Source organism: Mchenga conophoros, linkage group LG17, assembly GCF_057382185.1.
Source record: "Mchenga conophoros isolate Kocher_MC1m ecotype Shallow Benthic linkage group LG17, M_conophoros_male_GT1.1, whole genome shotgun sequence".
Taxonomy (NCBI): domain Eukaryota; kingdom Metazoa; phylum Chordata; class Actinopteri; order Cichliformes; family Cichlidae; genus Mchenga; species Mchenga conophoros.
Window position 1 is genome coordinate 1,289,427 of NC_140542.1, and position 21,315 is coordinate 1,310,741.

At 44.1% G+C, this 21,315-nt stretch overlaps 1 protein-coding gene across 4 annotated transcripts in view; it reads right to left on the minus strand.

Annotated features, from left to right (window-relative positions):
• kcnc2 (potassium voltage-gated channel, Shaw-related subfamily, member 2) overlaps window positions 1–20,156 on the minus strand; it is a 123,136-nt gene extending 102,980 nt beyond the window's left edge. For all 4 annotated transcript variants that reach the window (XR_014889325.1, XR_014889324.1, XM_085252869.1 and 1 more), the window contains exon 1: window positions 19,099–20,156. Coding sequence is in view for 2 of the 4 variants with exons in the window: in XM_085252869.1 (XP_085108995.1) it covers window positions 19,099–19,653 (555 nt within the window). In the remaining 2 variants the exon portion in view is untranslated. The remainder of the gene's footprint in view (window positions 1–19,098) is intronic.
• Window positions 20,157–21,315: the final 1,159 nt, after the last annotated feature.

Sequence of the window (21,315 nt, forward strand, 5' to 3'; positions counted from 1 at the left end):
CCATTCAAAAAGTGAAATGTGTATAATGTGATTCATTCCACACAGACTGATGTATTTCAAGTGTGTTTCTTTTAATTTTGATGATTATAACTGACAACTAATAAAAACCCCAAATTCAGTATCTCAGAGAATCATTGTGAAAAGATTCAATATTGCTGCTGCTGAGCAGTGAAGTGATGTTCTCTGGTGAAGGAAAATTCTGCATTCCTTTGGAAATCAGGGTCCCAGAGTTCCAGAGGTGAAATGTTTCCACAGTCAGTGATGGTTTCGTGTTGCTCCACTGTGTTTTCTGAGGTCCAAGGTCAACACAGCCATGTACCAGGAAGTTTTAGAGCAATTCATGCCTTCTGCTGCTGACCAACTTTATGGAGATGCAGATTTAATTTTCCAACAGGACTTGGCACCTGCACACATTGGCAAAGCTACCAGTACCTGATTGAAGGATCATGGTATCCCTGTGCTTAATTGGCCAGAAAACTCGCCTGACCCTAACCGCGTTGAAAATCTATGGGATATTGTGAAGATGCGATATATGCCAGACCTAACAGCTGAAGACTCCTATCAGAGAGTCTGTCATAACACCGGAGCAGTGCCACAGACTGATCGAATCCATGCCCCCCCCCCTTTAGAACTGTTGTATTATAATACCACCATTATCATGGGCAGTGTCACATTGTTCTCACTCAGCTATCCCACCATTAATGAAGTTATTATTCATGGTTGCAGATTAAATTGTGATCTGTAGTGAGAGCAGGTGGAAGAGAGCCTGGAGAGGTGGTGGTACGCTCTGGAGAGAAGAGGAATGGAAGTCAGCAGAAGCAAGACAAAGTACATGTCTGAGAGGGAGACTGGTGCAGAGGTAGCAAACATGGATGGAGGGTGGACTGAGTAGAGATGAGTGCAAGCGATGATGCGTGACAGAGCGATGGCAGCAAAAGTGAAAGGGAAGATTTATATAATGGTAGTGAGATGTGCTATGAGGTCTTGTTTGGAGACAGGATTAGAGGTAGAGCTCAGGTGGAGTAGTTTGGAGACAAAGAGCAGTGAGTCTGAGATGATTTGGACATCTGCAAAGGAGGAACTGTGGATATACTGGACAAATCATGTAGAACACGGGAAAAGAGGGACCACAGTGAAGATTCATGGATGTAATGTAAGAGGACATGGAGGATGAATAGGTTGTTCCCTTAAGGGAGCAGCTGAAGGAGGAAGAAGTAAAGGTCTAATTTTTTGACCACTTTATGTCTCTTTTATAATAGAAATCCAATATTCAGTGTTGTGGCCTTTTGTCCCTGGGGCATCAGCTACAGTACAAAGGTTACACATTCCACTGTCGTGGCAATAAATACAAAATCATACTCGTCTTTTCCTCTGCGTGCTGGATGTTTGCATGGAGAGGATTTCTTGTTGTGGCGCCCACACATGGTCAAAACAATGAATACCCCTTTTGTTACAGAAGCTCAGGTTCTCAGACACTGTTTAGATTCATAAATGTTCAGTATCATCTGCATCAGCTGATGAATGACTCGATTTACTAACAACAAATATGTGATGTGTTTGGCTAAATTAACGAGTCAAGGGTTTATGACCCACAATTTACACAAAATTAGTAACTGCTGAGATTTAAGGGACAAAACAGGATCATCAAACCAAGCTTAAGCTGGTCCCAGTGAACTCGTGCTATGCTATGTAAGGAGCACCTGAGCTACAGTCAGCCAACTGGAGTACAGACTTGAACACAAATCAGACTAAAAGCCTGATTTATTAATTACCTTTTAATGCATGAGCCTTGAGGTTGTGCAAATGGTGCCAGAGGAAAGAAGTTTCAGTAAATCCATTGTCCTTGGGAAGCGCTCAGTCTCTTAGAGTGAATGGATAAGCATTAATTATTCAGCAGTAAGCCCAAACAAATGGCACATCTAGTGTCTCGGTGCCTGCGTCAGGGCCCCTCCTGGCAGTCGATGGGTAGAGCACACGCAGACAGGAGGAGCACACCTTTAGCATGCATCGCATTACATTCATAAATGCATGATACATAGCTTGTATCTCACCCACTCCTAAGTGCACTTCTGAAGCATGTCTTTCTACTGTATAACTGAGTATCTTTCAAGGTGTCCTCCTGCTGATACAGACATCAAAGAACAAGACCTATCTCCTTCGCTTTGATCCGTTCCAGTTCCAGCAGCACTCCTCGCAGTCTCCACCCATGGTCGCATCATTTTTTGTTTGCAAATTGAACATTAAAGCTCTTCCAGTTTGGGCGACATCGAGCCATACGCTTTCTGTGAAAACCACCACATTTTTGTGGTGACTGTCACACAAACTGGCTGTGTGCAGCAACCCATCCCACCCACCTGAGGTGTGTGCTTAAATCCAAGTCTGGTTTTTAATGGAAGACTCTAACTACCATCAGGACACAGAGGAGTGTGGCAATCATGGAAGTCAAACATGCAGTAATTGTGTCATGCTGCAAAATGCTTCTACGTTCACAATCAAATGCACATCATGCCGACTGCCTTCCACATACTGTATGTATTTTACATGAAATGCAGGAACCTTGTGGTCTTTTTTCCCAGCTGCTCCATTGAGGGCGAACACATTCAGATCAAACTGAGGTTATTGTACTCAGCCCTGAAAAGCTTAGAAATATGGTATCTAAGCAGATTCTTACTCTGGATGGCATTACCTCGGCCTCCAGTAACACTGTGAGGAACCTTGGAGTCATTTTTGACCAGGACATGTCCTTCAACGCACATATTAAACAAATATGTAAGACTGCTTTCTTCCATTTGTGCAACATCTCTAAAGTTAGAAATATCCTGTCTCAGAGTGACGCTGAAAAACTAGTTCATGCATTTATTACTTCCAGGCTGGACTACTGTAATTCATTATTATCAGGAAGTCCTAAAAACTCACTGAAAAGCCTTCAGCTAATCCAAAATGCTGCAGCAAGAGTCCTGACAGGGACTAGAAAGAGAGAGCAGATTTCTCCTGTTTTGGCTTCCTGTTAAATCCAGAATTCAAAATCCTGCTCCTCACATACAAGGTCTTAAATAATCAGGCCCCATCTTATCTTAATGACCTTGTAGTACCATATCAGCCTATTAGAGCACTTCGCTCTCGCTCTGCAGGCCTACTTGTTGTTCCTAGAGTATTTAAAAGTAGAATGGGAGGCAGAGCCTTCAGTTTTCAGGCCCCTCTTCTGTGGAACCAGCTTCCAGTTTGGATTCAGGAGACAGACACTATCTCTACTTTCAAGATTAGGCTTCAAACTTTCCTTTTTGCTAAAGCATATAGTTAGGGCTGGACCAGGTGACCCTGAATCCTCCCTTAGTTATGCTGTAATAGACGTAGGCTGCCGGGGGATTCCCATGATGCACTGGTGTTTCTTCTTCACTCACTATGTGTTAACAGACCTCTCTGCATTGAATCATATCTGTTATTAACCTCTGTCTCTCTTCCACAGCATGTCTTTATCCTGTCTTCCTTCTCTTACCCCAACCAATCACAGCAGATGGCCCCGCCCCTCCCTGAGCCTGGTTCTGCTGGAGGTTTCTTCCTGTTAAAAGGGAGTTTTTCCTTCCCACTGTCGCCAAAGTGCTTGTTCATAGGGGGTCATATGATTGTTGGGTTTTTCTCTGTATCTATGAAGCGCCTTGAGGCGACTTTTGTTGTGATTTGGCGCTATATAAATAAAATTGAATTGAATCTCCACCGAAGTTATTACGCACAGTCCACTACTTCTCTTTCATTCAAACTGCCGTTGCATCAACTGGGATTTTTTTTAAACAACTGACTGCAAAGCGTGAAGATTAAAGACAAATATGTCAGAACTAACAGTTACTAAAAATAATTCCAAGCAAAATGTGATAAAAAAAATTCATGAAGAACATTATTTTTAAAAGTGATTTCAAATCGCCCCGTGAATATTCAACAGTTCTTACAAAGAGAGAGAATGACGGAAACCCACATTAGCGTCTTAGAGTGACAGTCATCATGTATGCCACAGCTGGCACTTTCATCTGCGAGGTAATAATTTAAAAGTCTCTGTGTTCTTCAGTGAAATGCTTGTGACTGTGAATATGTGAGAAAGGGTGAGTCTGTCAGAAAGACCGAGAGTGCAAGACCTGCATATAGCAAACAGCGAGACCTGTGAGGTAAGGGATCCAACCATGCATGCTGAACACTCTCTGTCATAAACTATCCAAAAGGCTCTGTCTTACCTCTGCTTTTGATTGTGCACAACAGCACAATCCTCCAAATCATCTTTTTGGTGGTGAATGCTCACTGCATTCTCACAAAGGATAAATACTCGCTTTGCTAATCTATTTGCCAATTCATAAAACACAAAAGTAATGAAGCCACTTTATTATCCAAGCACAAAAAGGTGTTTATTTATCAAATGCTTGATATTCTGATTGGTCTGGTGGGTTTGGATACAAAATGTTCTGTTTGACTGTGATAAAGCAAACAATAGATGGGTCTTCAGCTCCTGGCAGTATCTCATGTGCTTATATACAGTTATGTGGCATTTTATAATATAACATGTTAGAAGTGTTTTTATTTATAATCTTCAAACAAATTAGTAAACAATGATTTAAAGTGAATGTTATGAAATGTAAAAGAAGCAGCACATATCATAAGTAGAAATACTAGAATATAGTCAAACTGCATTTCAGTAAAGTACTTGAGTACTTTCTATCACTGATGCATCGTAAGACTAAACGACTCTAGCCCAAAGCCATTTGAGATGGGCTAGTGAGGGTCCAGACATAGTTTGGAGGGCGGTACCATCACATGACCTCCCTGTGGACACGCCCCCATTGATCAGGACAAAAGCCAAAACTTTTCAGGGGTGACTGTGTAACACCTGTGACTTATAACATAATTCCTTAGATGGGATCATGGGATACTGAATAAAAATGCGGAAAAATCTAATATTCCTCAATGATTTTAGGATAGTTTCCTTTATATGCCTAATCTTACTCATACTAAACTAATTACCACAGCTGCAGCCCCCCACGCTTCCCCCTGCACACAAGCTATTATAGTCCACCAAAGCAGCGCAGGATGATGATTGGCGGGGCAGATTAACGTGACTGGCAGCGGCTACAAACATGCCCAGCGGCGTGCCGTCACCACCCACACTCGGGCAGCCATTCGCCCTGTTCTCCTACCCAGTGTCAGGTCTGCTACTGTTTACATGTCAGACTCTATTTACTCAGCGTGGCCTTGCAGTCTGTTTGCAGTGGATCAGGAAAATTTCCTGTCTTACAGCCTCAAACTCTGCATAACAGGATTCAACAAGTGTTTCTGATGAGGCACAAGGGCCTGTACACCTGTAGCTCAGACAGAGAGTGACAAAAAGTTAAGAAGCTACATCACAATCAACATGTGTCACCTCTCACAGTGATAAGAAAACAGTTAAAGAGACATGCAAATGCAGATCTGTTGTGCAAGTGACTCTCAAACACCCTTTTTTTTGGCATCACAGAACTAACAAGCCAGCACGCAAGGGGTTACTGAACATTAAGGGTTCACGGTCGAGCAGGTTTCTGAAATCAATCAGTTTCACGGACCAGACACATCTCAATGAAAACAGGCCGTGGTGATGAGCAATGATGTTGCCATGACAACAGGAAGGCTGAGCGTGCAGCCTGGCTTCGGTATCTTCAGGCGTGCGGCAGGCGGCACCCAGACGGTTTGGGTTTTTAACCTTTTAAGTGGCAGAAAGCAAGCTGCGGTTTCAGATGGGATCATGGAAAAATGGGGGCTGTGGGCGTGGGTGGATGGGTGAGGCGTTTGTGAAGAATTGGGGGTGTGGGGTGTCGGTGGGGGGCACAACAAAGTCAGGCATCATTTAAAACTGTGCCTCAAAGCATACACAGGGGAAATGGAAAAGCTAGTGGGTGGGCTGTTTGTTCTGTTTTGTTCTTTTTTTTTGTTACCCTCCTAATCCAGCCATGGCCAACTACAGAGACATGAGAGGGACAAACAAACAGGTTAACACAAATACACACAGAGACACACAACCAAAATACATTCACTTTTCCTTTTCAGAATCATAATCAACCAGAAATGTTCAGACTTCCTACTATTAGAGACACACACACACACCAGTGGACATGCTGACAGTCACTCTTAAAACACACTGCATGCAGATTAAAGAGACAGCACTGAGAGTGAGAAGAGAACAGGATGGCTACAACAATAGAAACAGTGTGGGGAGCTCAGAGAAACACGCCTGCTACCACTGACTGCTGGCACATGAACACTCGCATACGAGCTGGTTAAAGGAACAGCTCAGACTTTGGGATTTGAGCTTACCTGCAGAGACAAACACATGAAAGGCTTTCTGACAGCTATAGACGGCTGATCTGACACAGAGCTATGCCCTGGTGCCACTCATTCTGCTGTTAATGAAGCTGTCATGTGGAGAATTGCCACACTCGTTGTGATATCATTGTAAACAAATGATCTTGTGCAAGACAAAACTATAGCATCTGAAAATGTACCTCTTTACCTTACAATATAAAACACCTTGAGGGAACTATTGTGTATGAATGTGAGAGTGAATGAATAGTGGCATTATAAAGCGCTTTGGGTGCCTTGAAAAGCGCTATATAAATCCAATCCATTATTATTATTATTATTATTATTGTTGGGATTTGGCGCTATATAAATAAAACTGAATAGAACTGAATCTATCAGCTAAACATCGAGCAATTTACCCTTAAATTTGTAGCACTGTTTGCAAGGTGGATGTTTTGGTCGGTCCATTTGTGAAATAGTGCATTTATTATGGGGCATGCTTTTACAGCATTTGCCATCTGCGAGCATTAAAGACTTTGAATGATCGGAAAGAACTTTTGCTCGGTGAGCAATCACAAATTTTTTCCAAAATATCTCCCCAGTGGCTTATCCAGTCTTTAAGTGTGACATCATTAGCCGTGCCTGAGCCCAAACTCTGCTTCAGGTCCCAAAGTCAAACAAACACTGCGGCATCACTGAAAGTCGTCTAAATTCTTTCATCTGTAATAGAATGATCAGCGTTCTGCTCTACCAGGTGTAACAATTAAGTTTAACATCCAGGCATCCATGAAAACAGAATTTAGTAAATTTAACGGAGTTAGAAGTTAGCAGGAAGTTAGCTCGCTAGTTTCCACCTAAGCATGATATAGCATGTTCTGACTGAGAGATTTCTGAAAAAATTCAAACGTACAGCTCTGCTATCACTTCCAACATAAATGAAAAATGGCCTGTATTTGTAAAGCATGGAGACATAAAACTAAACAGCAGTGACGTTTGTAGGGTCACTGAAGTTGAGCTAGCTGGTATATAATGATGTGCTACGTGATCGCTAGCTATGCTAACAGAGGGATGTTAGCATAACATTAACTGTGAAGCTGGAGGATGAACGCTAACTTTTTTCCACTCGATAAAAGTTAACGTGAAGGTTCCTGATGGTTAGAGACAAATGCAATCGCATGGCAGGATGCTGTAAACGGACCAGACTTCAGTCAGGAGAACAACTGAGATAATCCATCCACAATTGACTATGTGCACGTTAGCATATGCTACTTCCGGTGCAGAAACTCCTGTGGGGAGCTGTGTTTCCGGTGTCCTATTCGCGCCTGGTTTACGGTCCAAAACAAGTTAAGCAAATGAATGAATCAAGCGGCGATTTACATTTCTATAGATGTCTCGGGCATTTACCCAATATATCTGTAAATGATGTTCATCGACTTGTCGATATTTTTCCCCCGCGCCTCAGAGCAAAAGAGAAAAGGGATTCAAATGTTATATTTCTCAGCTGTCCCTCATTTATCGCAGGTGTTATGTTCTAAAAATAACCAGCGATAGGTGAAATCAAGTAGGTCACACTGCTAACGATCGATGCAGCAATTCTGTACTGTACAGGAGAGACGTCACGGAGGAGATCGTCTGCAGCGATCAGGACACAATGTGACGTAAAAAAAAAGCATGCAAACTTGCACTAAAAAATCCGTGAAACAGCGAGGTGAAAGGTGAACGTTATAGCGAGGGACCGCTGTAATTTGGAAGGTAAGTCACAACATACCCTTCGTACATACTAATGTATAGAAACCGTTACCAGCAATCATTCGTTTTTTGTGTGGCTTTTTTCACGGTTTGTTAACATGCTGTGTAGGTGTGTACTTGACTAGCTGATCTCGACATAATGGGGAAACATCTGGTTTGACTGTTCTTCACCTGTAGTTTGAATGCTGAACATTTGCCTGTTTAAATCATAAGACCAGTCACTATACAGAGATGTGCTTCTGAGTGTGGACGAGGTGTCTTCTGCTGCAGTGATGCAGTTCTGCTTGTGCTGAGTGATGTAAACAACTGATCGATCTAAACGCTTTAAACGTCAAAATTGATCATTAGATTTTTTATGACACAACAGCGGTGAGTTTTCCCACCTCTGCTCTTTGTAACTTAACGCCATCTTTCCGTTTTCGAGTTTTGGACATGATTTTGGAGGATATCTTCGCAGTAGCGATTGACCGCAAAGTAAAGCTACCGGAAATGCACAACCCCACATCCGGTCTCAAACCAGGAAGTTAGCATTGTCTCGTGCACAGGGTCAATACGAGGTTAGTCATTCATATACTGCTGCATGGGCTGGGCTGTAGTTGCATCGTAAGGGCTTACAAACTGAGCTTTAAAAACGGAGAGAGGCCGACAGTGATCACCGACTGTTTTTAGGGGCTTTTTGAGATTAAATAGAACAAGATACAAAGCACTAAAACATGTTAAAAACACAACAACCTTAATAAACTCTGAGTAGTTTGGACCCAGAAGCAGGGTTCATACGTCATCACTTAAAGCCCAGATAGTTCTTTTATCACTCTTTCACAGATCCAGTATTACCTTTAGTTACTTTCAGTACTGAATATATAATAGGTCACCCTAGCGGACTCGGGGTTTAGGGAACATCTCTAAGTTTGTGTCTGTAGAGGGACAATCAGAAATTAAAACGTATTTGTTCAATAAAAAAAAAAGGACTGAGATTTTTTGAGATTATTAAGGAAAGCACAACAGTTTTGAAGGTCATATCATATGAACACACAGTTCAACATAATTGAATATAATTTGCATTTTCTATCAGTTTTCCTGTTTTTGTCACAAGACGATGATACTGCACACTAGAGAGGTCAGTTACTTCCAAGAGCACAAAACTCAATAACATCTACAAATGTAAGGGCATAAAATTAGGTAAAGCAGATATGCTCCTGTGACAGGGTTCACCTCTGTGGTTTCAGTGACTGTGATCAGAAACAATCCCAGTTCACATCCAGCTGTTGCTTCTTCATCCAGCTTGCTCATTGAAATGCAGTGTAGAGGTCTGAGGTCAGTGTTATAACTAGAGATGGACCGATCCGATATTACGTATCGGTATCGGTCCGATACTGACGTAAATTACTGGATCGGATATCGGAGAGAAATAAAAAATGTAATCGATCCATTAAATATCAAAAAAGCATCTCACAAAAGTTGCGACACGGCGTAACTCGGCTCATAACCGTAGCACGTCGGAGCAGTGTGCTCACCTGATAGAGCAGCTGTGAGTATTTGTAGCCTCGCTACCAAACCAGCATTTCATCTCCGATGAAGTTACCCCAGAGAGAAGTAAAGCAAGTGTGTAAGTTCATCTCTGAATGTTTGTAAAGCATTCCAGCGTTAAGCTTAACAAGCGATATATGGAGCAACTGCGTCTTCTTGCTGCTACTTCAATCATGAAACTGCTTAATGATCAGCTGATCAGCTTTTCCGTCGTGAGTCCGTCTCTCTTGTTTGTTTATTGCTCACTTCGCGCCAGAAAGAGGAAACCAGCAGCTGAACAACAGCAGAACGTTTAAGCTTGATAAGCTGTTGTTAGAATTTATTTTATATTACTTTCTACACCAGGATCTTTTTCTACGCAGCTGACGTAACTGTGCAGGGGCGATCTAGCAAAGCTTAGCCAATGGTCAATGGTAACTTTATTGTCCCTAACGGGAAATTGATTTGCAGTATGTCCGTACAAACAAACAAACAGACAACCAACACGTCACCTCACCAAGAGCCCTGTGTACAGGAGCTGCATGCAAAAAGATATTTTGTTAAAAGGGTTGGCGTAATAAGCAAATGCTTCAGCCAATACCTTTTGATTAGCCTTGTCTCATGCTTTCTTGCTTGGTGGTAGATCTTTGTTCTGTTTTCACTGAGATATTTGAATGCTAATCAATAAAAATCAAATCAAATAATATAATATAAGCCTGATAAAACAACCTAGATTTTTCATCAAAAAAGCACAATGTGCAATGGCAACAACACTCATGGTTTAGTGTTATTAACCATGATAATAGCACTAGGTACAAAAGACAGTCTATGTCTCTTTGTCTTCACTGCAGGCACTTTATAACGACGACCTGATGGAAGCAGTTGAAAATCATTAAAGAGAGGGTGATCTGAACACAACAGGACAGAGGCTGCCTTGCTCAGCACCGGCCTGTTATAAAAGTCCACAAGCTGGACCTGAGACCTCCCTGAAATCTTGACAGACACTTTAACCAGGTTGTTAAGTCTGGTCTTATTATTCAGGGACATATTACCGTACCAAGCAATGATGTGTAATTGTTTGAGAGTAGCACTGACTCCAAACAACCGTCAGGATTGCCAATAATAAAACCATGCGAAATAAAAAACCCATCTTCATTAAAAGAAGTTCCACAAAGCACAAGCCGATGCTATAGGATTTCCTCAGGCAAAAAAAAAAAAAAAAAGATAAAATAAAATAAAGGAATAAAAGAATGAAATAAAAAAAGTAAAAACACTGACAGACAAAGACAACCTGCTGGTCGCCGCAAGAGCAGCGCCCTCTCCTCCTGACTGAGGCCTGGGACGACTGCCACCGGGAGCCGGGGGGGCCGATAGGGCATTAACAGGGAAAAGGGGGCACAAAGACATACTTTTCTTTCTTATTCTCATTTAAAATATCTAGTGTTACACCCCGGCCTAGGCAACCGGGGTGCAACGCAGGAAAATAAAAATAAGGAAAATAAAAATAATCCCAAAACGAGATTTAAAGCAAAATACCACATTTATTTACATCACCAAACACCAGACGTCAAACTATTTACAACGGGGGGGAAGATCGCGACCATGACACACTGAAACACAAGGCTTAAATACATAGAAGGGCAATCAGGGAATGGACAACAGGAGGGAAACACAGCTGGGGCAAATTAGACCTGACGAGACAGGGAAACGTAAACTGAAAACACTAAGATAACACAGACTTTCAAAGTAAAACAGGAAACACATAACAGTCACGCCAAAAGCAACACACCGACAACACCAAAACGTAACAGTTCCCCCCACCCAAAAATCAAACATTTAACACCAAGTGAAAAGTTTGATCCAGACAGACGAAGCCGATGAAGGCTGGAGCGGTCCCACTGACCCTCCAGCAGACGACGAAGGCTGGAGCAGTCCCACGGACCCTCCAGCGAAGGCGGATGAAGGCTGGAGCGGTCCCACGGACCCTCCAGCGACGACAAAGGCTGGGGCGGTCCCACGGACCCTCCCCTCAGCGAAGGCAGACGAAGCTGATGAAGGCTGGAGCGGTCCCACTGACCCTCCAGCAGACGACGAAGGCTGGAGCGGTCCCACGGACCCTCCAGCGAAGGCGGATGAAGGCTGGAGCGGTCCCACGGACCCTCCAGCGACGACAAAGGCTGGGGCGGTCCCACGGACCCTCCCCCCAGCGAAGGCGGATGAAGGCAGACGAAGCTGATGGAGGCTGGAGCGGTCCCACGGACCCTCCAGCAGACGACGAAGGCTGGTGCGGTCCCCCGGACCCTCCAGCAGAGGCGGATGAAGGCTGGAGCGGTCCCTCGGACGCTCCAGCGAAGGCGGATGGCTGAAGCGAAGGCAGACGAAGCTGATGACGGCTGGAGCGGCCCCACCGACCCTCCAGCGGACGACGAAGGCTGGAGCGGTCCCACGGACCATCCAGCGAAGGCGGATGAAGGCTGGAGCGGTCCCTCGGACGCTCCAGCGAAGGCGGATGAGCAGCCCACCAGCTGCACACACGGACACGCAGCCCACCAGCTGCACACACGGACACGCAGCCCACCAGCTGCACACACGGACACGCAGCCCACCAGCTGCACACACGGACACGCAGCCCACCAGCTGCACACACGGACACGCAGCCCACCAGCTGCAGAAGGCTGGAGCGGTCCCTCGGATCCTCCAGCGAAGACAGAAGGCCGAAGCTGTCCCTCCTTCGGACCCTCCAGCGATCCCGGACGAGCCCCCATATGTTACACCCCGGCCTAGGCAACCGGGGTGCAACGCAGGAAAATAAAAATAAGGAAAATAAAAATAATCCCAAAACGAGATTTAAAGCAAAATACCACATTTATTTACATCACCAAACACCAGACGTCAAACTATTTACAACGGGGGGGAAGATCGCGACCATGACACACTGAAACACAAGGCTTAAATACATAGAAGGGCAATCAGGGAATGGACAACAGGAGGGAAACACAGCTGGGGCAAATTAGACCTGACGAGACAGGGAAACGTAAACTGAAAACACTAAGATAACACAGACTTTCAAAGTAAAACAGGAAACACATAACAGTCACGCCAAAAGCAACACACCGACAACACCAAAACGTAACAGTTCCCCCCACCCAAAAATCAAACATTTAACACCAAGTGAAAAGTTTGATCCAGACAGACGAAGCCGATGAAGGCTGGAGCGGTCCCACTGACCCTCCAGCAGACGACGAAGGCTGGAGCAGTCCCACGGACCCTCCAGCGAAGGCGGATGAAGGCTGGAGCGGTCCCATGGACCCTCCAGCGACGACAAAGGCTATTTAATAAATAATTATCTGAATCTTACACCCAAAGTTTTAATCTGATGTAAAATGTATAGAAGTCAATTACTGTATATAGTAACTGTTAAGTCTAATATACCCTAGTAAGCTATAGTACTTTTTCCTTTGGGAAGGTACCATCTGTGCAGTCTGCAGTTCTGTTGAAGAAAGATGTTGAATCTATTTAGTTATTCTTGAAAAATTATTTATTTCTGTGCATTTTTTTTCACACTGCATCAAATTAAAGTTGATTACGTTGATTAAGCATCATGGGGTGGAGGGTGGTTCCCTATTTCTTTTTGCTGGGAGTTGGAACCCTATTAGTTAGGTTGCTTAATATTTCTGCTAAGTACTCTTTAAAATACCAGAATAGGGAGAATGGTGCAGGTTTAAGTTCATTTGATTGATCAGTTTTGCTGAACTATGAAATATTTTGGGTGCAGTGTATTTTTTACATACAGGTATAACAGAATAGCTTTAGTGTTGTTGTTTATTTAAACTTGAGTATGAACTTATACAAAATGCAGCAAGATATTAAAAAAACTGTTTTATTGATTAAAAAACACTATATCAGATTCATATCGGTATCAGCAGATATCCAAATTTATGATATCGGTATCGGACATAAAAAAGTGGTATCGTGCCATCTCTAGTTATAACTCACATTATTGACATGTTCCCTGGATATAAAGAAAGTGTTCGGTTGTTAGCTGTGCACTTCGTTTGGCCAAAGCTACCCCCTGAAAATCCTTACAACATCACGCCGTGCACGGCACCCTGCACAGAGGTGAACCCTGTCGCAGGATGGATTTCAGCTTGTCTTTGATTTATGGGTCCCTGAACACAGTGAGTTAGAAAGAAAACTGGGACTGCAGCAGATCACAACCCTGAGACGTTTTACAACTTCCTCAGCAGGTAATATTTATCACATACAACTACAAAAGGAAAAATATGTGGAAATCATCTACTGCTGTATATATCTGTGAAGGTTCTCAGTCATCCAGGTCATCGTAGTCAAAGGAGCTTGCAAAGACAAGCGTCTGGACTTCTTTAAGTTGCTTGAAGACGTTTCACCTCTCATCCGAGAAGCTTCTTCAGTTCTAAGGTCAAATGGTGGAGAGTCCCAGATATAAACCTAGTGGGAGTTTCCCCCACGGAGGGACAAAAGGACCCCTGATGATCCTCTAATCGCCTGAGCCAAGGTGTGAAACTGGGTGTGGGTCCCAATCAGCCAGAGTTTCAGGCATAGCTGGACTGGCCATCGGGCATACCGGGCATTTGCCCGGTGGGCCGCTGGCGATTTTTTGTTTTTATGGGCCGATCGATTTTTTTTTTTTTTTTGGAAGGGTATAAATAATGAAAGGTGTTGGATTGGCCAATTGGTCATGATCGACTCTGGGCTGGACCAATTACAGCCGAGGAGGTCGGCTGCACCCTCCCCCTTGTTTAGCAATCTTATAGACGAACTAAAGAAAATGGAGAACAAAATGGAAAGGAGGTGCAGAAAAAATTAGGGCCAAAAAGAAACAAGCCCTTCAGGCAGATGCTGCCAAATGTGTAAAAATAACTGAATTGTTTGGCGGTAGCTATGGCATAGCTTCCACAGATTTAGCAACATCAGCAAGTGGTGGAGGCCAGCAGGTGGATAAGGGAAAGGGGAGGCAAGAGGAGGAGAGACCGAGGCGGCCGCCGGTCATAGTGGCAGAGGAACTGAACTTCAGGTAAGAAGTTATGACCTGCTGTCTATCTGTGTCAGATATAAACTAATTTTAGTTGTAGTTTGTTTTCGTTGTGCTGACTTTTTACAGTCGCTTAGAATAACCGGTACTGCGTACTAGCTAGCATGACGGAGTTTAAATACTGCTGGGCGGGTGCTATGAAGTTACTGATAGTACATTTTATTTTATGCTTAAGGTTAGTTTCTCAAACTCCTCAAAATCTTAACAAATTGTGCCAATCCTTACATGTTGCACCAGGCTGATTTATCATCAAAAGTGGAGAAGTCTGTGACAGAGGAGACAGAAGAGCAGCAGAGAGAGATGGAGATGGAGAGATGACTTTATGTCATCCGTGAGGGATGCATTTGACATATGTTTCACATATTATAGCCCAACAAGTTACTTATAGCAATTTAAATACGAGCAATCAGTTTTTGGCAAATACCGGAAATCAGTTTTTGGCAGACAATCACTTTTTGGCACAACACCGGCTATTGCAGTTAATAATACAACAGCTTCTTGCCATTTTTTGTGTTTCTTTTTATCACTGTGTAACTGAGTTCAATTGAAAGCCTGCATGTGCTAGTACCTCTTGCCACAAGTTCCCAGAATCCTTTGCGATTTTACCCCTGAATGACATCACAATTTTGGTGGGCCGGTCTCTAGTCAAAATGCCCGGGCCGATTTTTTGTCCCAGTCCAGCCCTGGTTTCAGGTGAGCTCATTGTGAAACCTGGCCCCACCTTATCATGCAAATTCCTGAGATCAGATGGCCCAGGATGTGAGTGGGCGTCTGGACTTCAAGAAGCCAGATGCTTCTCTATTGTACTGGTGGCAGGAAAATACGGTTGGTTAGTGTTGCTACAGGAAGACAGACGTATGCGTGTTGTAAACACGAGCATTCATCTCCATCTACTCCGTCCTGCTACTAAAGCGACGCGGAGACTAACTCAATATTTACCTCTTACACGTCTGCTCCTTCCTCTGTCAGCAGGGTAATCGCCAAGAAACACTTCCAAGAAATTAGCAGCCACGTCTGGAGGAACAAAAGGCTGGAAAGATTGAATTTTGTCCCCATCAGTTAGAGTTTCCATTTACAGATTAATGATATGAAATAAATCCAAGCTCAAATTTGTGTGGGAACGTCAGCCTTTTCACACACAGGAAAAATTCCCTGCCGTCATCCTCGCTCAAAGTCTGTTGATGGACTGAAAGAGGAGGACAAGCAATCTGGGGCGAGGTCACCTGCCCACCCACACACTCTCATCCTGCCCAGCACCTCCACTTTGGTAAAATTATAGAGTCAGACTCTGAAATGACGAGTGAAAGGACATTTACATTTCCTGCTGATCTTTGAGGACTCCTCTGACCTGAGAACATGGGCTCGTAGCAATTCCACGAGTGAACAAATTTACACTGATATTCTGGCTTTTCTGCAATTTTTCACAGTTTTCAGAACTGGAACAATTCTTATCTCACCACAGAATTATGATAGAATTAGCGTATCAGTACAACATAATTAAGAAATGTATGTTTGCCTTATCACCTGCTGTTACGGCAAACTTTGTCTGATGAGTTGTTGTGCGAGGCAACAACTCTGCTTTCTTTATTTAAACATCAGCCTCATGGTGGTCCTGCAGACGCTGAAGAGGAGGAATGATATAATGGTGAAAACGGACTCTGCTGTTCTCTTTTTAGATGGATGAGCTGCTGCGTGAAGAAGGCAGAGCCTGATTCAGCTTACTGATGAAAGGAAAAGCAAACGCTCAAACATACTGAGGGGAAATTTATCAATGAGCAGGATGTGTGGTGAATATATAACAGCAGCTCTTATTGTTCTGTACAGACGCGGTACGATAAATGCTCGAAGCACAGAAATCTACTTTGTGCTTACATGTTTTCACCAAAAAAGATAAAAGCATATTTTCCCTCAGCTGTAGGTTATATCTAGCCTAATATCAGCCTGTGGGCGGAGCATTTGTGCCTGACTTACGGACACCTTCAGAGCCTCCGAGGATTATGGGTGAAAAAGCTAAAGAGCTGTACTGGATGCAACAATCGTGCCGTGGTGAGGATATTCAGTTTCCAAGTGGCACTGCAGGAGCCTTCACCACCTTTCTATTGGCCGATCTTCTCTGAGATGATTTTGTCCCCGGTTTAAAGACCAGTGGTTGTTGACATTTTGGATATTATATATGCTGTAAAAACTTACAAATGTGGGAAAACCAACTTCAGAAAGAAATAAAAACAATATCAGCTAACAGATATTCAAGTCCATCCAACCTCTCCAGGGTGGCGGGTGCTGGAGCCTATCCCGGCTAGCTCAGGGCGCGAGGCGACAGGTGGCCAGCCTGTCACAAGGCTGAGACACAACCACTCACAGCTGTGGGGATTCAAACCCAGGACGTTCTTGTTGCTGTGCTTACTGCGCTGCCTGTATTTTTTCAAAATGTATTTATTTTAAATAATGCTAAGAGAAATATTAATCTTGTACTAACATCAAGATCACAGTGTGTTGAAACAAATAGTTTTATTAAATCCACAGATGGATGATCAAGTAGTGCCGCTGGTGTCACAGAGAGAAACAAGCTGGCATCAGAGCTTTGACACAGCAGCTGCAGCAACAATGGACACCAAGACAAAATGCTCTTTTTGAAAGGCTGATGAAGGAGGTGTGAGGAGTGGCGCTGGCATTGCAAAATATCACAATACTGTCAAGCAGAACTCTGATTCACGTCCACAGTGGGAGCCTCGTTTTAGCACTGCGTTTTTTTATTTATGTTTCTTTTTCATTCACTGTGGTTACAACAAACAGCTCCATTACAACAAAGTGGACCTAATTTATCATGCCTTTTTCTATACATAATATATGCATGTAACAGTAACAATATACTGTTACTGTAAAAGCTTCGTTTCAGACAGTTTTCTTCTCTATCTGTGGCTCTCTGATGTCAAACACATCCGATATGATTGATGTAGTCTTCTCATGATAGTACTATCTGCCTTACATTTATGAGACAGCGAATCAGAAGACAGTTAGTTAAAAATGTCAGACAGTGCATGAGCAGAGAGACTGCACAGAGTCCCAGCACGACATAAACAAGGTTTCATTTGAACTGTAAATTATGCCAGGTCACTCAGGTACGAGTGGAGGAAGAATAATGTGATACTGGCACGTTCCTTTAACCACGCACAGTGAAACATGATGCCGTTCATTTCTATGTGACAGATTTGAGCCCTGGTTTGTATATATATCATAAATGTGGCCTCAGCTATGAGCACTTCAGGAGCTCTTCCAGCCCCCCTGACCTCTAACCACACCCTGAACAGTGATGTCAGGTCAGATGTTCGTTGCCCTGACACTTAGATCAAACCTCGCCAGAGCGCTTTGTTCCTGCGTCGCTGTCTTTGTGTTTAATTACCCTTCAAATCACCTACATCACTCAAACCTGTGCAGCAGCAGCATGCTGTCTGAGACATCCTGAAGACTGTGAGGCATCATTTCCATTTACACAACATGACATCACAACTTGCTCATATTCCCTCTTACAGCACATCAATCAGCCAATGAGGGAACAATTTGCCCCAGAATATACCAGCAGCCTGAGGCGAGCTTACCACAGCTCCTGCTCTGAAAGCAGACAGGCAGCTGTTCCAGATGTGGACTTCTGCAGAGAGACTGAATGAACTATTCCCAAACTTTTGCTGATTGATTTATAACACCTGAGGGCAGCGTGTGCTTGTCTGGGTTGGTTCTAACATCTTGGTGTTGCACATTCAGTAAACAACAAGCCTCGTGAGCCGGGTGGTTAAATCCTTTGATTTCACATTGTGCTCGAGTCTAAAATAACTAAAAGATGAGCAGAAAGGAAAGATGAAGATGCCACATGTGGCCTATAAGTTGACATCACTATTATTCCCAGCACGAGGCACTGCTCTAATTTTAGAAAAGATGAAAGTCCCACACATTTCTTTGGAGCAGTGCTGAGATGCAGTTTATTAGAAAAGGCTGGCTGTGATCTAAATAGTGTCAGTGATGGAGTGATATTTCCCAAGCTGGGGCCGATAAACAGGAAGCACTGAGAGACAGATACAGGATACAACACTGCTGCTATGAATATCCACCCTGACGGTGTTGGCACCTTGTTTGATCATGACTGGAAAAATCTGCTTATTTTTAAAGTGGCATAATTAAATCTGGAAATCAGCAGGACTCGCTATAAAGCAATGGGTTCTTCCTATTCACAGTAAAGCTTTGGTTGCAAAGAAAACACTTCAGGAGCGCAACGCTCACATTTTGGGGAGGTGGACAAGTTTCGAGACAACTTGCCAACTTGTGAATTTGACTCATGCAGTGAAACTGTGGAGCTACCCTTAACAGCGTGAGCTGCTGTTTGTTTCTGTGAATGAAAGGCAAAGAGTTAGCAGAGTGGAGCTCATTGTGTGTTTTGGAGAGCCTCAGACGCAGCGGTGCGCTCTTACCCTCGCCGCCCTGGATGAGTAGGGGTCCTCGAACAGATTCCAGATTACCGGCTGCCACTTCCTCCACAGGCTGACATTCCCGTCGGCAGCCACGTCCTCGATGCCGAGTCTCTTCCCTATCTCGTCGTCCTCGTCTCCGTTGTCCACGTTGAGCTCGAACACGTCCAGAGCCTCCTCCGCGTCCCGGTGCTGTCGGTATGTCATCCAACAGCAGGGCTCCACGTCCGTCTCATCGATGCCCCAAAAGGAGAGCTCCTCCTCGAACAGCGGTCCGCACACATCCGCCGGGCAGTGAAGCTTGCCGGTGCGGTAGTAGTTGAGCACGTAGGCGAAGACGCCCGGGTGACGGTCGAAGAAGTACTCGTTGGTCCGCGCGTTGTACTCGATGAAGCCGGGGACTTGTTGCAGCTGATCCAGCACGGAGTCGATGTCCGAATCGGAGGCGAGCAGGGCCAGTCGCGTCCCCGGCAGCGTCTTTAAGGTGGTTTTGTAGGTCTCGTGCCTCGTCCCCCCGACGTTGAGGATTATCCTCTCGTTGTCGTCAAACTTGCCCATCGCTCTGTATCAGACATGACTTGATGAAAGCGGGGGAAGTTGGCGAGTGCAGTCTGAAGGTTTAACAGCGAGCCTGACGCGCACACACCCACAGCCCTGTTCACAAAAGCTCCGGGATTTTGGCCGCCGTGCGCAGCATCTCCGATTTCACTCACCCGTCGCTGTCGTATCTTTTGGGGGGGGCGAGGAGGACATCCATCTTTTGTTGACGGATATTTCACAGAGACATAAGGAGTCTGTTTGTATCCCGCTATCTGTTCAGTCGGCCGGTCGGTCAGTGCTGGGAGTGATGAATGATCTCAGCCGGTGGCTCCAAACAGACTGAGCTCCTCATGCCGTTGCGCGTCTCCGGCGTCCAAGACGCACAGCCGCTCGTCATCGTCGGGCTCGTTACTTAAAATGTGTAACGTGTCGACACCTTACATATTATCACATGATTAAAGTCACCCATTGTGGCACCGCCTCACTCTTTGCTTCAGAAAATCAGGACGTTGATCTGCGCCCGTCTTCCGTGCCGTCACGGTTTGGACTCGATCAAAGAATCTGAAGAGGAAATTTCCACCCAGGAAAGAAAAAGAGCCTCCAGGAGGCTCCAGTTTCAGCACAGATCGCACAGCTCGCTGTGAGTGATGGTTTAAATACTCCCATCTACGAGGACTTCATGTGTGTTCATGCAGAGGCAACACCACAGAGACACCTGTTGTAAAGGTTTGCAGATGAATGAAATACTGACCTTAAAGAAGACATCTGTCCTCCTGACAGCACATCACACGCACAGTAGCGAAAACACGTGACAATAAAGTAAGTATTAGTTTAGTCATAACGCTCAACTAAACAGGAGAATAACAGGGGCCGACACACAGACAGTAATCATGTAACCAGGGCACCGATTAAAGCTTTAGTGCGTAAAGGGCAGGCTGGGACGGAGGAGCTGATCCGTCCTCTGCCACCACAAAACCAAAACTGTGTTAACAGTGGCAGAAGAAGCAACAACAGCTGTCTCTGCATTGTACAGGTAGTGCATTACAAAATCTAGCTGGACAGAGACAATTATGGCTCAGATACTGAATAAAACCTGCATAGAAAGTGTTTGTTTACAGCAGCACTTAGTATGTTTGTAAATGAAAAGCCAAAGTAAAGACTTCACATTTATATCACACAAAGGAGCATTTTTATGTTTTTTTTACAAAGGACAAGAAAATCTTTGCACAATCCCGACGAAGAAACAAAGTGACCAGCGAGAAAACTGAAGGCAGTAACTTCCTTTCACAATCAGCTTAATAGGTGTCATAAAAATTGGGTTCTGTTTTTTTAATATACATTTTAAAGTGCAAATCATACTTGACAACATTCAGTGACATACAGTTATAATATAAAATTCATATTCTATAATCGTCTGGGATAACTGTGGTTGCAGATGAGCCAGTATCGTGCAACTCTGCATGTAGTTTTCTTTACTCTGATATAAAACTCTGTGTAGCATTTTCCTTTACTACTGTTATGTTTTTGATGTATTCTTTATTTATTGATGAAAGCAAACGAGGCCCTGCAGAGCTGTCTCAGACTCACCAGTCTGAGCATCCTTCCATGTCAAAACCAACACACAGAACTGGTTACCACTGCAGCTGTGTATCTGTGTGACCGATGCATCCGTTCCCATCT